At 41.1% G+C, this 15,098-nt stretch overlaps 1 protein-coding gene across 1 annotated transcript in view; it reads left to right on the top strand.

Moving 5' to 3' along the window:
- Window positions 1-15,098, top strand: part of LOC126982867 (DNA-directed RNA polymerase I subunit RPA2-like) — a 145,642-nt gene that overhangs the window by 120,484 nt on the left and 10,060 nt on the right. The window contains exons 19-22 of the mRNA XM_050835139.1: window positions 2,739-2,892; window positions 2,954-3,082; window positions 5,813-5,940; window positions 8,802-8,966. Of these exons, the coding sequence (XP_050691096.1) occupies window positions 2,739-2,892; window positions 2,954-3,082; window positions 5,813-5,940; window positions 8,802-8,966 (576 nt within the window). The remainder of the gene's footprint in view (window positions 1-2,738; window positions 2,893-2,953; window positions 3,083-5,812; window positions 5,941-8,801; window positions 8,967-15,098) is intronic.

Below are 15,098 nucleotides of genomic sequence, written 5' to 3' on the forward strand. Positions count from 1 at the left end.
CTCGCATTTTCTGACAGCATCTGGCAGTCAGAGCAAGAGGGTGAAAAATGTAGATTAGGTCAAAATGTGACCAACTTATTGAGAAGACATCAAAGTGTTCTGCTTCTGAGTCAGGTTTCCATGAACAAAAACAAGGTACCTGTTTATTTAGTCTGGAGGCAAATAGATCGGTGCTTGGGACTCCACAGATTTTGCAAATTTCTCTAAAAATATCCTCATTCAATTTCCGTTCATGTCTGTCATTAAACTTTTGAGACGCAGCGTCTGCCATGAAATTAACTTTACCTGGTATGTGAGGGCATGTAATCCAGGCATCATCTACTGCACACCATTCCCAAATTTCGAGGCAGATGTCATTACATGTTACGGAGTTTGTTCCACCCATTTTATTTACATAGTTTACTGCTGTCGTTTCATCACAAAACACCTTAATGTGTTTCCCTTTGAGCTGATGTGCAAATGATTTCACTGCCAGTAAGATGGCTTTGAGTTCTTTTGAATTGATGTGCAATTCTTTTTCTTTTATTGACCATCTTCCATTAATTTGTCTGTCTTGCACTGCAATATGATTTATCCACCAAATCAGGTCTCTTTTCTTGTCATATGTTATGTGATAGCCATCCATTTGTCAAAGGTACCTGTTTCTTTCTTTAATGCTGAAATTTTAGCAGTTTCCAACTTTCTATAATGCAGTTTCCCCATTTCTACAGCTGGAATTGCAGCGACCAAAAGCCCAATTACTCTGGCCACTTTCCTGATTTTGTCTCTATTACTATGAAATAATTGTTTGCAGTTTGAACTACAGTACCCTCTCGAGTTTGGCGCTTGCTTCATTCCGAAGGTGTGGCGCTAAACTCGAGGATCGCGAAACTCGAGGTATTGAAATCCGTGTAAAAGCGCTTATTGGTTCCGACCCGTGGAAAATAATTACTTTTTTCCGACTTTACTCCCTTGTCATCACAATTTTTTCGACTTTACTCCCTTGTTATCTCAAAATACGTACCTTGTTAATAGGCAGAAAATAGGAAGTAAGAACAGTTCATTTTTATGCCACAGTTGAAGGCGGCTGCCTTACAATTGGCTGGCAGTTCTGAATACACGCTTGTGATCCACGTGGTGTCGTCTGCTAAAGTAAGGGCGGTCACTCACGGTCACCCGTGGGACAGTTGGACAAACCTATATTTTTCTGGTAGTTTTGTGTGTGTTATGAAATAATCTGCTAACTCTTTCTGTTAAAAATCATTAAATTACTAATATCATGATTGACTTTTCAATGCCTATTGAACGTAATCCGCTGCCGCCGCCGCAAAATAGCTTGCAGAGAGGTTCAACATGTTTACTGTTTCCATATTTCCCTCAGAGCTCACAAAGATCACAAGCGGACAGACTAGAACAAAACCAGGCAAATTAATACTTTTAATGCTGTGTATTCCCACAGCGCGCATGCGTGGTGGACAGCAGAATGACTAATTTCATCGGGGAGATATTTCTTGCAACACCGGCCAGTGTAGTGGACCTTCTTCTTTTGACCTGTAATGCTTTGTATCGCTTCTTAGGTCCTCCTTCTCCACACTTTTATACTTCACAACATGCACTTAGGGCCGCCTTCACAGTCATTTTGTTTGTTTTGCTCATTACCAATGGCAGCAATCGCCGCTATAATATTTTCACGTGAAACTGGCCGATGGGGTAGTGGCGGCTGTGGGGTTAGCCTAGCCCCGCACTTACCACACACACTCAACATCTCTCGCTTCGTCTGCAGCCGCCACTACCCCATCGGCCAGTTTCACGTGAAATACTAAGTGGCGATTGCCGCCATTGGTAATGATGAAAACAAACAAAGTGAGTGTGAAAATGGCCCTTAGTTACTTAACAGTGCACACTTATACACTTCACCCTGAACTTTGGAGTTTTCCTGTCCTTTTCTTTCCCTGATTTTGCTTTTCTATGCCCTTTTGCAATTTTTCACTATCGATTTTCATCACTATCAATTCTCTTTAAGTACTTTATTTCTGCCATACATGTGTAGTGCGGCGACTATGCCTGATGAACGAGCCTCCCATAACCCACTTAGCCAGTGGGGTACCTCTTTGGCTGACTTGGTAGGGAGTGGCTCTCCCGTCATGCTGGTCGCGGGTTCAATCCCAAGCAGCCGGCCAATACCCTGATCTTGATTGATTTCTCGTGTGTTTAGATACACGCAGAGGACGTGTTGGAAAATAGAGAAAATAGAAAAGTAAGCTCCCGGGGCATGACACATGGACACTAAATAGGGACTTGGAGAGGCAGATTGATGCCATTGGTAATAAGTGTTTTCACAGAATCATGGGATATCATTGTAATGACTCGGCACGCTACCCAGAAGCCAACCCTGCTCATCGGGTTGTTTTTGTAAGAGACTATCTTGAGTGGAGGAGGCCAAGGGGATGCCCACAGAGTTCGTGACTTGAGCAAATTGATAGATCCTGCCTGGAGGTACTTCTGATGAGAAAGGAGCCTGCATGGAATCTTGCCCGGAATGACCCCCAGGCTTGGTGTCGTTGGGTGGGTGAGGCAACGCACCCCTTGGCGAAGTCCTCATTGATTGTTTGATTCCTTTCTAATACTAACCAGTAACATGAACATTATTTCACAACAGAGGAAACTGATCCCTACCAGTTACTTGAATCAGGACATCATTGCATTTGAATCATGGATATGAAAGACAATTCAAAATACTTCAAGGCTCTCTGTTTCAGAGGAACCCCATTATTGGTGACAAGTTTGCTAGCCGAAGTGGGCAGAAGGGCATCATGAGTCGCCTCTACCCTACTGAAGATTTGCCCTTTTCTGAGAGGGGCATCATGCCGGACATTTCCTTCTCGAGAGAGAGAGAGAGAGAGAGAGAGAGAGAGAGAGAGAGAGAGAGAGAGAATTAAAATTACCTAAGTAAAACAACTATAGTTCTATTTTCCAGGCAAGTTGATAGAGTTGGTGGCAGGAAAGTCTGCAGCAGAGTTTGGCTTGTCATTCAACTCAACACCATTCAAGTTTTCGGATGAGAATCCTGCTGTTGATTACTTTGGGAAAATTCTTGAGAAAGGTGAGATAATGAAGAAATTACTTAATTTTATTCATTACAGGTAGTTCTCAAATTACGATGGTGATAAGGATCGACAGGCCCGCCGTAAGTCGAATTGGTCATAAGTCGAAATTTGCATTAAAAAATAAAATAAAAGATTATTCAAATGCCCTGCCATGGATAGAGCAGTGTTCCCACATATCCTACCCTCCCCCCCACAATCTGCCCCTGTCCTCATGATCTCGCCGTGCCCCAACCTTGCGTTTGGTTGACCTTTTAGACAAGCAACGTTTTGCAGCATTAACCCGGTAGCAGCAACGGGCCAAATTTGTGGCTTTACCATGTAGCAGCGACGGGCCAAATTTGTGGCTTTACCGTGTAGCAGCGATGGGCCAAATTTGTACCATGATATCTACCCCCCAAAGTAGATGATATATAATCTGATCACAAATGCTTTGATATATATTATGAAATGGTTTGTGTGAGGGGTGATTTTTTTCTCATTTTTCTCGCTTGGAGGGACCATTAAGAAACACGATCCCCGCTGCTACCGGGTTAAGACCAAGTTTTGCAAGATGGTGTCATTAGCCAAACACCCCACCCAGTCTTTGCACGGGGGGTTGTGTTGGCTGGGGGCAGTGTTTGCAAACAAAGGACACATCATAGTTATATGAGTGGCCAGTGTCACCTCTGCTACATCTTATCTTTTGTGAATGCTTTGTTCAACCTTTTTTTGTTTTTTTTTTGTTTTTTTTACGTCGTGGCCTATTGCACTGGTAGGCTTCTTCCGGTGGATCCTGATGGTGGCGAGGCGGTGTTTTATAGTGGCTCCATCTTACATTGGCTCATGCTGCCCTCCCGGAGCTCATCTTTAATCCTAGAATCTAGAGTCCGGGTTGATAGGTGGTCTTCTGGACAGCATGTGGGTAGTTTTAAGCCGCTCGGCGGCGGCTGAAAAATCCCAGCTTGACGGCACCGGGCGAGGATTGACCTCGCGTCATCCTGAACGTGGCGCCGTCACGCTATCCATTTAGCCACCGCCTCCCCAACTATGATTGCTTTTTCCAGTAAACGGTCACCTGTAGGAGCCGCTGCAAGAATATTGTGAGGGGGCTGTTGCTGTGGTACACCTTTTTGCCAGCCAACCGGTGCCTTCTTTATATAGTGGTACCCTTGTATAGCAGACTGTAGGCCTGTAAACTGATAGAGTAGCAACTAACGACTGCAGTATGAGTTGTACTTACAGCTTGAGTTCCAATGGCAACTGAGGGGGAAGCATGAACGTTCTAGGACGACCCTGTGAGGATGGAAGGGGGGAGGCACGATAGCACTGTGTAAACAAACTGCTGCTCTACCCATGGTGGGATATTTAAAATGTCAACTCATTATGTAATCAAGGATTACTAATATCGTTGGCCTTCATCAGAGAAACTGCAATAACAGTGAAAAAATCCCGTAATGATCCCATAATAAAAGAAGCTTTTGTACATGCAAAAGTACAACAACATTAGGTCAATACTATATATTAAGAGGCCTTGTCACACCAGTATTTTTTGGTTTTATCTGATGATGATCAATTGCCAATTCGTCAACTTGTCGCTACAAGTCACAAAAATCATAGAAACCAACCAAATAAGCTCTGTATTGTCAGTGTAGTTATGAATGACAGGAATAATTCATCAGTCCATCAGCTGAATTTTTTTATGAATTACAATGGGTATTCATTGGTAATGAAAGGGTTAGTAGGTCCTTCATAGCATAGCCTCCTGATTTCATAACATATATGGGCTGGCAGCTTCCTTCACCCATCTGAGGATACATTCTTTACTGGATGTGCAATGCAAGAGACACTGAAATCCCCTTCTTCCTCTGAAGCCAGGTCCCTGTCCCCCAGTGAACAAAATGCTGACTGACTCATCATGAGTCCACCACCAAAAGGCTCCTAGCCCTCATTTGTAACTCCCTCTCCTGCCTTCCCGAGTTTCAAGGCCTCCACAGGATTTTATAGTGCTCCTTGGTGTTTTGAACACATTTGTACCTTAGTCAACTACATGGATATGTCTTCATCCTACTTTCCCAGCTCAATCTTATCTTTTCTAATGCTCCACTATCAATCAGAGTGTTCCTGTGCTACTCAGTTGGGCCCAACACAGATCCTTTCTAGTAAGGCAATATCATAGGTTGTAACAACTCATGAGGGCCTCCTTGATGTGGATTCCTCTGCCATACTGTTCCTAGGTGTCTAGTCCCAATATACTTTGGGTTGTAGGATGTACTCTAACCTTCTTGAATCCACTATAATAGTGGTTTTGAAGCATGAAGAGTTCATTTTTTTCCATCCCCCAACTACAAACTCCTGCTGCACACCTCTCAGGCTGAACAAGAATATTAAATGCCACACAAGACCCTTTTGTTCAAGGACATTGTTTTCTTTCCTACTGCAGCCTATAAAATAGACAAACTCCTACAAGTGTGGTGCAATTACTGGATCTGAGGTTGATGAAGCTTTCCCTCTGGAACATGACCTCAGGTAATCTGTGTGTGCACTAGCCTCCTCATCCACCAAAAATGGGGTTTTCGTACTTCACAGCCCCTATTATTGTGTTATTTATATATTTTGTGGGGCCATTTCATTAGGATTACTTTGTCTTATTCCTTTTATTATATTGCTGTTTTTTTTTTTAGTATGTAATTTCCATTATTCATCATTTACAATATGCTTCATCTAGAGCAATTCTTCTCTTGCAACAGCTGGCTTTAACTATTATGGAGAAGATGTGTTATACAGTGGAACGGATGGCCGAATGTTGGAGGTGGAAATTTTTGAGGGCGTTATCTATTACCAACGCCTCAGGCACATGACTGCAGATAAGTGGCAGGTGAGGATAATCAATTGCTATTTCTGAGACATATTTACTGGTCACTGTATTATCTCATTTGCTATAGCTGTATCCTTGTTACAGATAGGTACTTTCTTAGAAGGTGTGGTCCAACTAAACCTTTCAGTTATTCTCCTCCAGCTATGCACAACTAATAATCCTTGCAGAAGAATTAATGTTTTCTTCCTACTTGGTTGACTGTCTTTTCATTCATTACCAAAATAGCATAAGAAGATGTAAGAGCATTTCAGTAAAATATGTTGAAAATTTGTTCATGTCCCAAGGAACAACTGATTAGTTTTATAGTGTATATCCTCAACAAAGGCTTTCATTCCTATAATGTAACACTACAGAGTGCCGGGGATCGAACCCGAGCCTTCTGAGTAGAGGTCAAGGCAGCAAACCGATTGAGCCACTGATGAGCTAAAAAGTCACCTCGCCAGAGGCCACTTTTGTGGCCTATTCCCAACTCCCAGCCCTCACTGTGGACATGAAGGTGAAGGTGACCCCACTCACACTCATGGTAGATGGAGATGCTTTTAGTCAACCCACAATGGCACATAAGGTGTATATATACATTACAAAAACTGCAATAATGCAGTGAAAAATCCCATAATATTGCACCACTGAGTGCCAGGGATCGAACCCAAACCTTCTGAGAAGTCAGAGCAGCAAACCAACTGAGCCACCGATAAGGTAAAAGATCACCACTCCAGAGGCCACGTCTGTGGTCTATACCTAACACCCTAGACCCCGCTATGGACGTGAAGGTGGTGACCACACTCAGACATAGGCTGCAGCAGTGATCTCTGGTGCATTGACTCAGTTGGTTTGCTGCCCTGACTGCTACTAAGAAGGCCTGGGTTCAATCCCCGGCACTCAGTGGTGTTAAATTATGGGATTTTTCACAGCATTATTGCAATATCTCTAATGTATGTATAGACTATGTGACACTGCGGGTTGATTAAAAGTATCTCCAGCTATACCACGAGTATGAGTGGGATCACCTTCATATTCACTTCATTAAAGCACCTTACTTTAGCCTGTCAAATAGGAATATCTTTTCCTTCTTAAGTTTTGTTACTGTATTCTCAGAGGCATGGTCGGGATGGTGAGAATTTAGGACTAAGCGCGAAACTCGAGGATCGTGAAATTCAAATAGCATGAAACTTGAGAGGGTACTGTAATAGGAAAACAAAGCTATGAAGTCATGTTTCATTATATATCCTACCAATTGGTTTCTGATTAATATATAATAGTGTATGTGAGAGACTCAGCTCTTACAATGCAGAAAAAACAGAGTGGAGTCTGAATAGCGTAGTAGGAAAATAAAGCCTCAAGTCATGTTTCAATTCAAATTTTGCAAATAGTTTTCCATTTGATATGTAATAATGTAAATGGAGGATTCAGTTCTTATTGAGTAATAATCCATATGCAATATCTGCAAGGGTCACTGTATGAACAGTGCCCAGGAAAATAACCAAAAATAAATATATAATTCAGATAATTTTCCCTGTAGAGTAGATTAAGTTGTCTTAATAATTCACAGTTACCAATAGTATGATGTTGAGTACAATGAATATCTTACTGTATGGATCATTAAGAATAATTTTCCACAATGAACCACTTCAAATAATACCAATTGCTGTACATTATAAATTATCTGCATTATACAAGTACACTGGCAAAAATCTTGTACTTACTGAGCATATGGAGGAATTATTGTGCAATCTCCAGTTCCTACATCAGACTTATTTCCCACTTTTGTCATCTCTCTGGATCTGTGGGTAATCTGTCTATGTAGTGCTTTACCCATCCCAAAATATACAGCACAACCGTGGCCTCTGAACAATACTACCGTGGGTCTCCAGTTTATTACATCAAAAGAGTCGGCAGATTTTCAGTTTTTTTAATATATTGAAATATACTCATACCCAGTATCAGTAAACTACCATATAGTATTTTGGAAAATTGAGTCTACTATTGTGTTCATGATGTATTGTTGCATATCATGAGCCTAAATTAATTACAATAAGACTACACTTACATCAAGATAATGGGAGAAAAATAAAATAGTAAAAAAAAGCCCACTTCTTTTGTGTCAACTCACTGTAACTCGCACTGTTTTCCCTGCATAAAATTTTCAGTCACTGTTTCAAAATCGGCACACTTTTCCAATTAGGTATGTTACATGTACTGTTTTCCAATTCTTTAGGTATGTTACATGTACTGTTTTCCAATTCTTTAGGTATGTTACATGTACTGTTTTCCAATTCTTTAGGTATGTTACATGTACTAATAAGGAAAAAAGTAGGTGGTCAAAATTGCCAGGAAATTAAAACTTCCCCATGTAGCCTGTAACTAACTGAGCAAGGCAGGTGAGCAAGAAACATAAAGAAAGCTGTATGGCGCTTGCCACCAGGAGATTCGAAGTGACCAATCACGTGTGACTTTCTTAGACCAAGCATGGCCAAACCTCTCCCTATCTATGGTTTGTGTATACTATGTATGTTTATTGTTAAGATTTTAGTTTTTTCTGTAAGTTATTTATCAGCAGAGGGGTCTTTGGGCAAGTTTTTGGATAAACCAGAAACCAGTTGCCTTTTTACCGATAGGAGTAATACCCCAGCTTCAGTAGATTCAGGTTTCATTAACTATTTTGCTGTACTGATTAAGCATGGAACTTGCACCATTAGTATGAATATGAGGTAATCCTAGCTCATTGTGCAGTGTTCTTTTTATAAATACCCCTCAACCATAACTGCAAGAAGATTTCTAATGGCTATCCCTCGCTCTTTTCTACCTAGCCCTCACATTGCCTCCACTTTACAAGATTAAAACAAAAAATCTCTCCTGCCTAGGTACGAGCCACTGGGGCAATGGACCTCACCTTACGTCAGCCAGTGAAAGGACGTAAAAGAGGAGGAGCTATCCGGGTTGGTGAAATGGAGAGGGACTGCCTTATTTCTCATGGTGCTGCTTATAATCTCAAGGACAGACTAATGGACTGCTCTGACATATCTCAGGTGGGTATTAGGTCGTTGTCATTATTGCAGTTCATTGACTCTGTTTCTTGCAAATTCAAACAAGACAAAGGTAATTTATTTGCAGGAGGAAATATAGTATGGTCACTATATTGACAATAGATTGGTACAGTAGAATACGATTTCAACACGAGATAGATTCCTCAAACTATTTTCTTTTTACCAGAGTAGCACTTAGCAGGCTTTCTTCCACCTTAAGTGCCCTCCATTATTGTAAAATAAAAAGTAAGGTCAAATCTTTTCCTGTTAGGAATTAAGGGTTGTTAAGGAAGTGAGGGTGGTTCATAGCTAGGATTAAGTATTATTAAGAAAGAAATCGAGCAGCGAACGAAAGAGATTCGAGGGATCGTTTAGAAAGAGACGAGGTGACAACCAGAAGCCGCCCGCGCCACTTGCTTAGCAACCGTCGGTCAGTTAAGACGCCCACACTCGGTAGAAGGAAGCCGTTGGGTTAACACCTCCCCCTGTTCTCGCTGTGCCTCGGTTATTACTACAACCTACCACTACTACTATTACTACAAGATTGGCACCACAAGGCTGATAGTTTCGAACAACTTACTCTTAAACTGCCTCCTCATCACAGCTAAGTGTATTCACAAGTTACTTTTCTATGGGGGGCCCTTTGAAGTGATCTAGACCGCTAGTGAGTCTGTAGCTGAGGTGATCTACCTAATATTGGAGGTGAGTTGGCCAAGTGGTTGTGCGATCCAAAGTGTTGTTATAAATTAGCAATAATTTTCAGAGTAAATAAGTGATGTAGATATTTACACATACTTCAGAAAGAGTAACTTAAGTGTAAACTCGCTCGGTAAATCACGATGTAAACAAACCGGCCCGGTGATCGGCGCCTGCCACAGTTAAACACAAGTTACTTAAATAAACTTCTCTTCGTAAAAGGCCACCTCCATTTAAATAACTGCCGCTTTGTTTAAAGTAAATTCAAAGGTCAGTCCAGCAAGCGAGGTACGAGGTGATTCGTTTAGTTGGCCATTCGTTTGAGAAAGTTCTCGGCGGTCTGGGAGGCAATTAAGACTCTGACCTTGGACGATGGGGACTACCAGTGCTACCTAAACAACCAGGGGGAATTGATGCTTTAATTAAGCACCTCAATCCCGGAATGTTAACTACCAATCCGGGAGGAGCAAAGCTCCCTTTCAGCCATCGCAGGTGCTTGGGGTTCAGTGCGGGGGCTTCGGTCTCATTCAATTGAATGTCACCGGGATCGTTGCATTCGAGTCTTGGGGACTGCTGGCTGGGGGGCGTGCTCGTTGTATATTCCGCAATGAATGATTAGAGGAAGAATTTGTAGGTAATTTTAAGTAAATTTTATTGGTAAGCAAACTTTTACTTATTTTCAATTATGTCTGATAAGGAAAAGGAAGGTCAGAAAGAGGAGGTTGATCCTAAGGCACTGATTAGTTCATCGCGTAGAAAGAGGAGTGTGCACAAACGCAAGGTCACCATTAATATCAATAAGTTAAATGAGTTGAATGAGGCTATTCAGTTGACCCCCTCTTTCTGCAAAAACCGTATAAAGGAGATTAAAGCTGAGATAGAACAGATTAAGAATTTTGACAAGGAAATCAATGACCTCATGGAATTGTATGATTTGAGTATTCATGAGGAGACATACTTTTATGAAGAGCTAGACTCTCAGATAGATTATTCTGTGCTAACTAGCACAGACTTAGACCAATATTACGTGAATGCTCAAAGAGAACCCACTAGTAATTCAGCTGATCAACTCCAAGAAGTAATGACTAATTTAAGCCTAGGTGAAAGCAAGCCACCTCCCCTTCAATGTGGAACTTTTTCAGGGAAGGAGAAGAATAAATTTGCCTTTGATACCTTCCTAACACAGTTTAATACTGTTATTGGTTCCAGGAAAAACTTGTCTGACTCTGTCAAACTAGCATACTTGTATGGTTATTTCTGGATCTGGATCAGGATCTTAATGCGCAGGGCACCTGTATAGGTGCATAACACGCATATATTATCATTATATATCATTTAAGAGATTATGCTCTATCTGTTGTTAAACACTTGACCATCTCAAATGCCAACTACCACTTAGCCTTGCAGATGTTAAAACAAGAGTTTCTAGGTGTAAAATACATCATAGATAAAACTTATAAGAACATTTTAAAAGCAGCACCTTCTGGGGAATTTGACTCTGATTACACTTCTGTTAAAGTATATTTGAATGAAATTAGGTCATATCTGCATGAGTTAAAGACTCATGACATTGACCTTTAAACAGAAGAAACTGCTGGACACTCACTAATTAGCCACATTGTTTTTAATAAACTATCTGTGGCTTTAAAAAAAGAGTTGGTTCATAGGCTGCCCAACAATTATCCTACTCTAACTGACATTTTTGCCAATAGCTATGAGGCCCCAAAAACATTAATTAATATTGCACCAGTTAGGAAAAGGACTTTTGATAAACCAAACCATAAGCCTTCTCGCAAATATGCTAAACCTGAAAGTCCTAGTAAAATTAAAGATGCTAAAGAAGGCAAGAGCACAATGCATAACTATAAATCTTTTAATAAGCCTCCAATATCAATTTGTAAGCCTTGTGATCAGAAAGGACATTCTCTGGGAAGATGTTCTAAGTTCCCTAAAGCTGATGATAAGGTCAAAAGACTTAGAGAATTGTCCATGTGTAAAAGGTGTGCCAGTTCAGGTCATGTAGAATCTGCTTGCTATGGCAAGCAAAATAAATTGAAGTTCGAATGTCAGTTATGTAAAAAGAAAGAACACTTAAGGGGGTATGCCACACCTGGGTGGGGGGGTGGGGGGGGGGGTCATAAAAATATAGCATTTTGCAAAACTGAGTTAAAAACGTTCTTATACCATCTATAAATAATCCCCGAGCAATGTTTTCCTCGCAACGCAAATTTTACATGTCTGGCGCGGGTTTAAATGGACCGAGTTAAAGGTCCTTATATTTTTAAATTGATCATATCTCCGTTCGATAAATTTTGTCTTTTTTAATCACAGAAAATCTAAAATCAATCAGATTTAAGTGAAAAGTTCAGGGAATGTTGATTGTACAAGTAGCTAGGGACCTATGACTAGATATTGTTGATAGGATAAAGGAAATAGGAGTATTAAGAGGAAAAATTGACAAAAAACACGATTTTACGCGATGTTCGACGAACATAATAAAAAGAAATACCATTATGCCTTTCTATATGGGAAACTTTCAAAATATTTTCCATAGGACTCTAGGCATACCTAAAGACTATTCACAGCCAAAAAATGAAAGTGCTTGGTTATGTATTAATTGTGCTGTGTAATTTTAAGTGTCGCTACACGTATACACACATGTATACGTATAAGTATACATATATTGTTCTGGCTCGTACAAAATGTAGGCAACATAGATGCCTACTTACCTGCATAGTTTCATCGCAATACCCCAGATAGTTTAGTTAGATGACCTCAGGTGTCGCGTACCCCCTTAACTTCTCTATGTCCTTTGCAAGATAAAAAAAAATCAGACCCCAAACCGAAGACCAGCGTAAGTTTGTGTCTGGCTCAGAGAAGCCTTGATTCATCAAAGTTGCTTCCTACTATGACATTGAAATTAAGGAATGGAAAGAAAAGTAGGACAGTGAGATGCTTAACCCTTTCCTTGCTAAGCGCTCACAACGAGACTATCCCCTCAGGCGTGCTCGGGCACCCCAGCTGGGGAAGGGAATCTCTTTTAACCGCTGTATCTCAAAAACTATTCATCACAACTATAAAACAAAAACACCATTGGAAAGAGAAGGCCAAGATCTATAAGATTTGGTTATGTAAGCCTCTCCTGTGAACCTACAGGCACGTTCAGGGGGTGTTTTTTGCTGTGAGTGCGACTGGCACTCGCAGCAGCTTTAGCACCAACAGCAATTGACGCTAGTGATTGATCTTTTAACCTCTGGATATCAAAAACTAGTCATCACAGCTAAAAAACAAAAACACCATTGGAAAAAGGAGGCCAAGATCTATACGATTTGGTAATGTAAGTCCCTCTTGCAAAAGTACAGGCATGTTCAGGGGGTGTTGCCTGTGAAGACGTACATTTATATGTGCGTGACGGTCAGCCGTGAGGCAACTACTGTAGATCTCTTGATGATGGGGTGCTGGCAGGGCAGTATTGCCAAATGCAAAATTTACAACTATTTGGTCAAAATATCAGTCAGGTGATAGGTGAAGCTATGCAAAAATGTCACTATATTGGACAACAACATCCACCAGTTGCTCGTCCGTAGATTTTCCGCACTGGGTTGACATGATTTTCCACCAGATTTAGTGGAGAACCCACTCAATTGGCAATCCTGTGTTATGAGAAATATTGTTGGAACACTCATACGCGGGAGATTTGAGTGCGGCTGGAGCTTGCAGCGAGCGTTTAGCATCACCAGTAAATATGCCTAACACTCGCTGCGAGCGTTTAGCCATGAAAGGGTTAATAGACACAGGCAGCCAAAGGTCATATATATCAGAAACAGCTGCTAGAGATCTACGCCAGGATGTGAAGTAGGCATGTACATTGGCCAAGAGACTAGACAATTCAAACAAATGTCCACGGTGATAAAACTAGAGAAGAGATTAGTATTTGTCCCTTTGTTATTGGATAGAACTCTAAACATATCGTTTGAAGTCCCAGGAATGAATGAAGTTGTTAATAATTTCAAACATAAGAACATTGGCCTTTTGGATGAGACCTATGAAAAACGAAACCATGAAATAATAACGGTAGACATACTGTTAGGTATCGATATCTTCCAGTATATGTCATCAGTAACATGAAAGGAGCTTCTAGGTGGTTCCTGTCTGGTATTTAATAACAAAGCAGCCCCTATGGGCACAGTATTTAATTTTTTGAGCGACAGTCAGGGTGAATGTATAATAAAATCCGTACGCCCACGTCAGCCCTTTATGCCTGCGCACACGTGGATATATGAAATGAGTGCAGGAAGGATGTATTACAGTGTCCGTGGAAAGTATTGCACGCTCCCCGTTATTTCTTGAACATTTCACTTGTCATCATTTCACTCTTAGGAAGGAAATACAGCCCTCCATGCCCCCCATCGCCAGTAAATGCACCCCGCACCATTATGCTGGACGGGTGTTTCACGGTTTTACTTGTGTACTGAGGCAAGTAGCGGTTGGAGTTCTTGGGATGCCTCACTTTCCCTTGCCGTATTTTGATCCATCTGGGCCCGGATCCACAAAGGCTTAGTGCGTAGTTTTGGGCCCTTAGTGTGTAGTTTTGAGAACATCAAGATTCACAAAGCTCGCGCGCCAATAACTACCAACTAATCGATGACGTCACGGGTTAGCGCGCGGATCTGCAAACACTTACCGCACTCTGTGTGATGCTAAATTTGTTGTTAAATAACTTCTGCCTCGGAGCTGACGGTAACACTAACAGTATTATGAGATTTACGTATAAATGCTTATAAATCGCGTTTTTCAACTTGAAATATAACTTTGCGAGTAGAGGAGGCCCATTTCTTAATAAAATGATGAGATATGCACCCTTTGAGAGGTTTATGATAAGTGTGGGCGGTATGGCAACACCCGGCCGGGGGATTGCCAGACCTCCCACCTCTGCCTGCTGCTGGAGGATGGCTTGGCGACGAGGAAAAGTTGCTGAACTTTATGTAATTTCTGATTTGCTAGGGAGAATTTTGCGTTTTCCTTCAATATGTAGATACAGAAAGCGTTAATTTACCCACACATGTCAACAGAACTATCTTATAATATATAATAGCGAAGAAATCTGAGGCATATAGATACCCAGGCTCAATTCTGCCCAAGGCTCAATTTTGTCGATGACAGGGGCCTATATTTTTCCTTCCCCTGTCATTATTAATGAATCTCAGGTGTCGCAACTAAATATTCACCTGTGGAAATATATTGATGTATATGTGATTGGTATCCTATTTTCTGAGAAAAATTAATGTGCGATCATGGGTGTCGGAGTGCTGCTCTGGAGGATGGCTTGGCGACGAGGAAAAGCTGCCAAACTTTATGTACTTTCTTATTTAATGAGGCAAATTTTGACATGGTCTTTGTCATCATAATAAAGAATGATGATCATGCTAGTTCTAGACG

This window comes from Eriocheir sinensis, chromosome 52, assembly GCF_024679095.1.
Source record: "Eriocheir sinensis breed Jianghai 21 chromosome 52, ASM2467909v1, whole genome shotgun sequence".
NCBI classification, from domain to species: Eukaryota; Metazoa; Arthropoda; class Malacostraca; order Decapoda; family Varunidae; genus Eriocheir; species Eriocheir sinensis.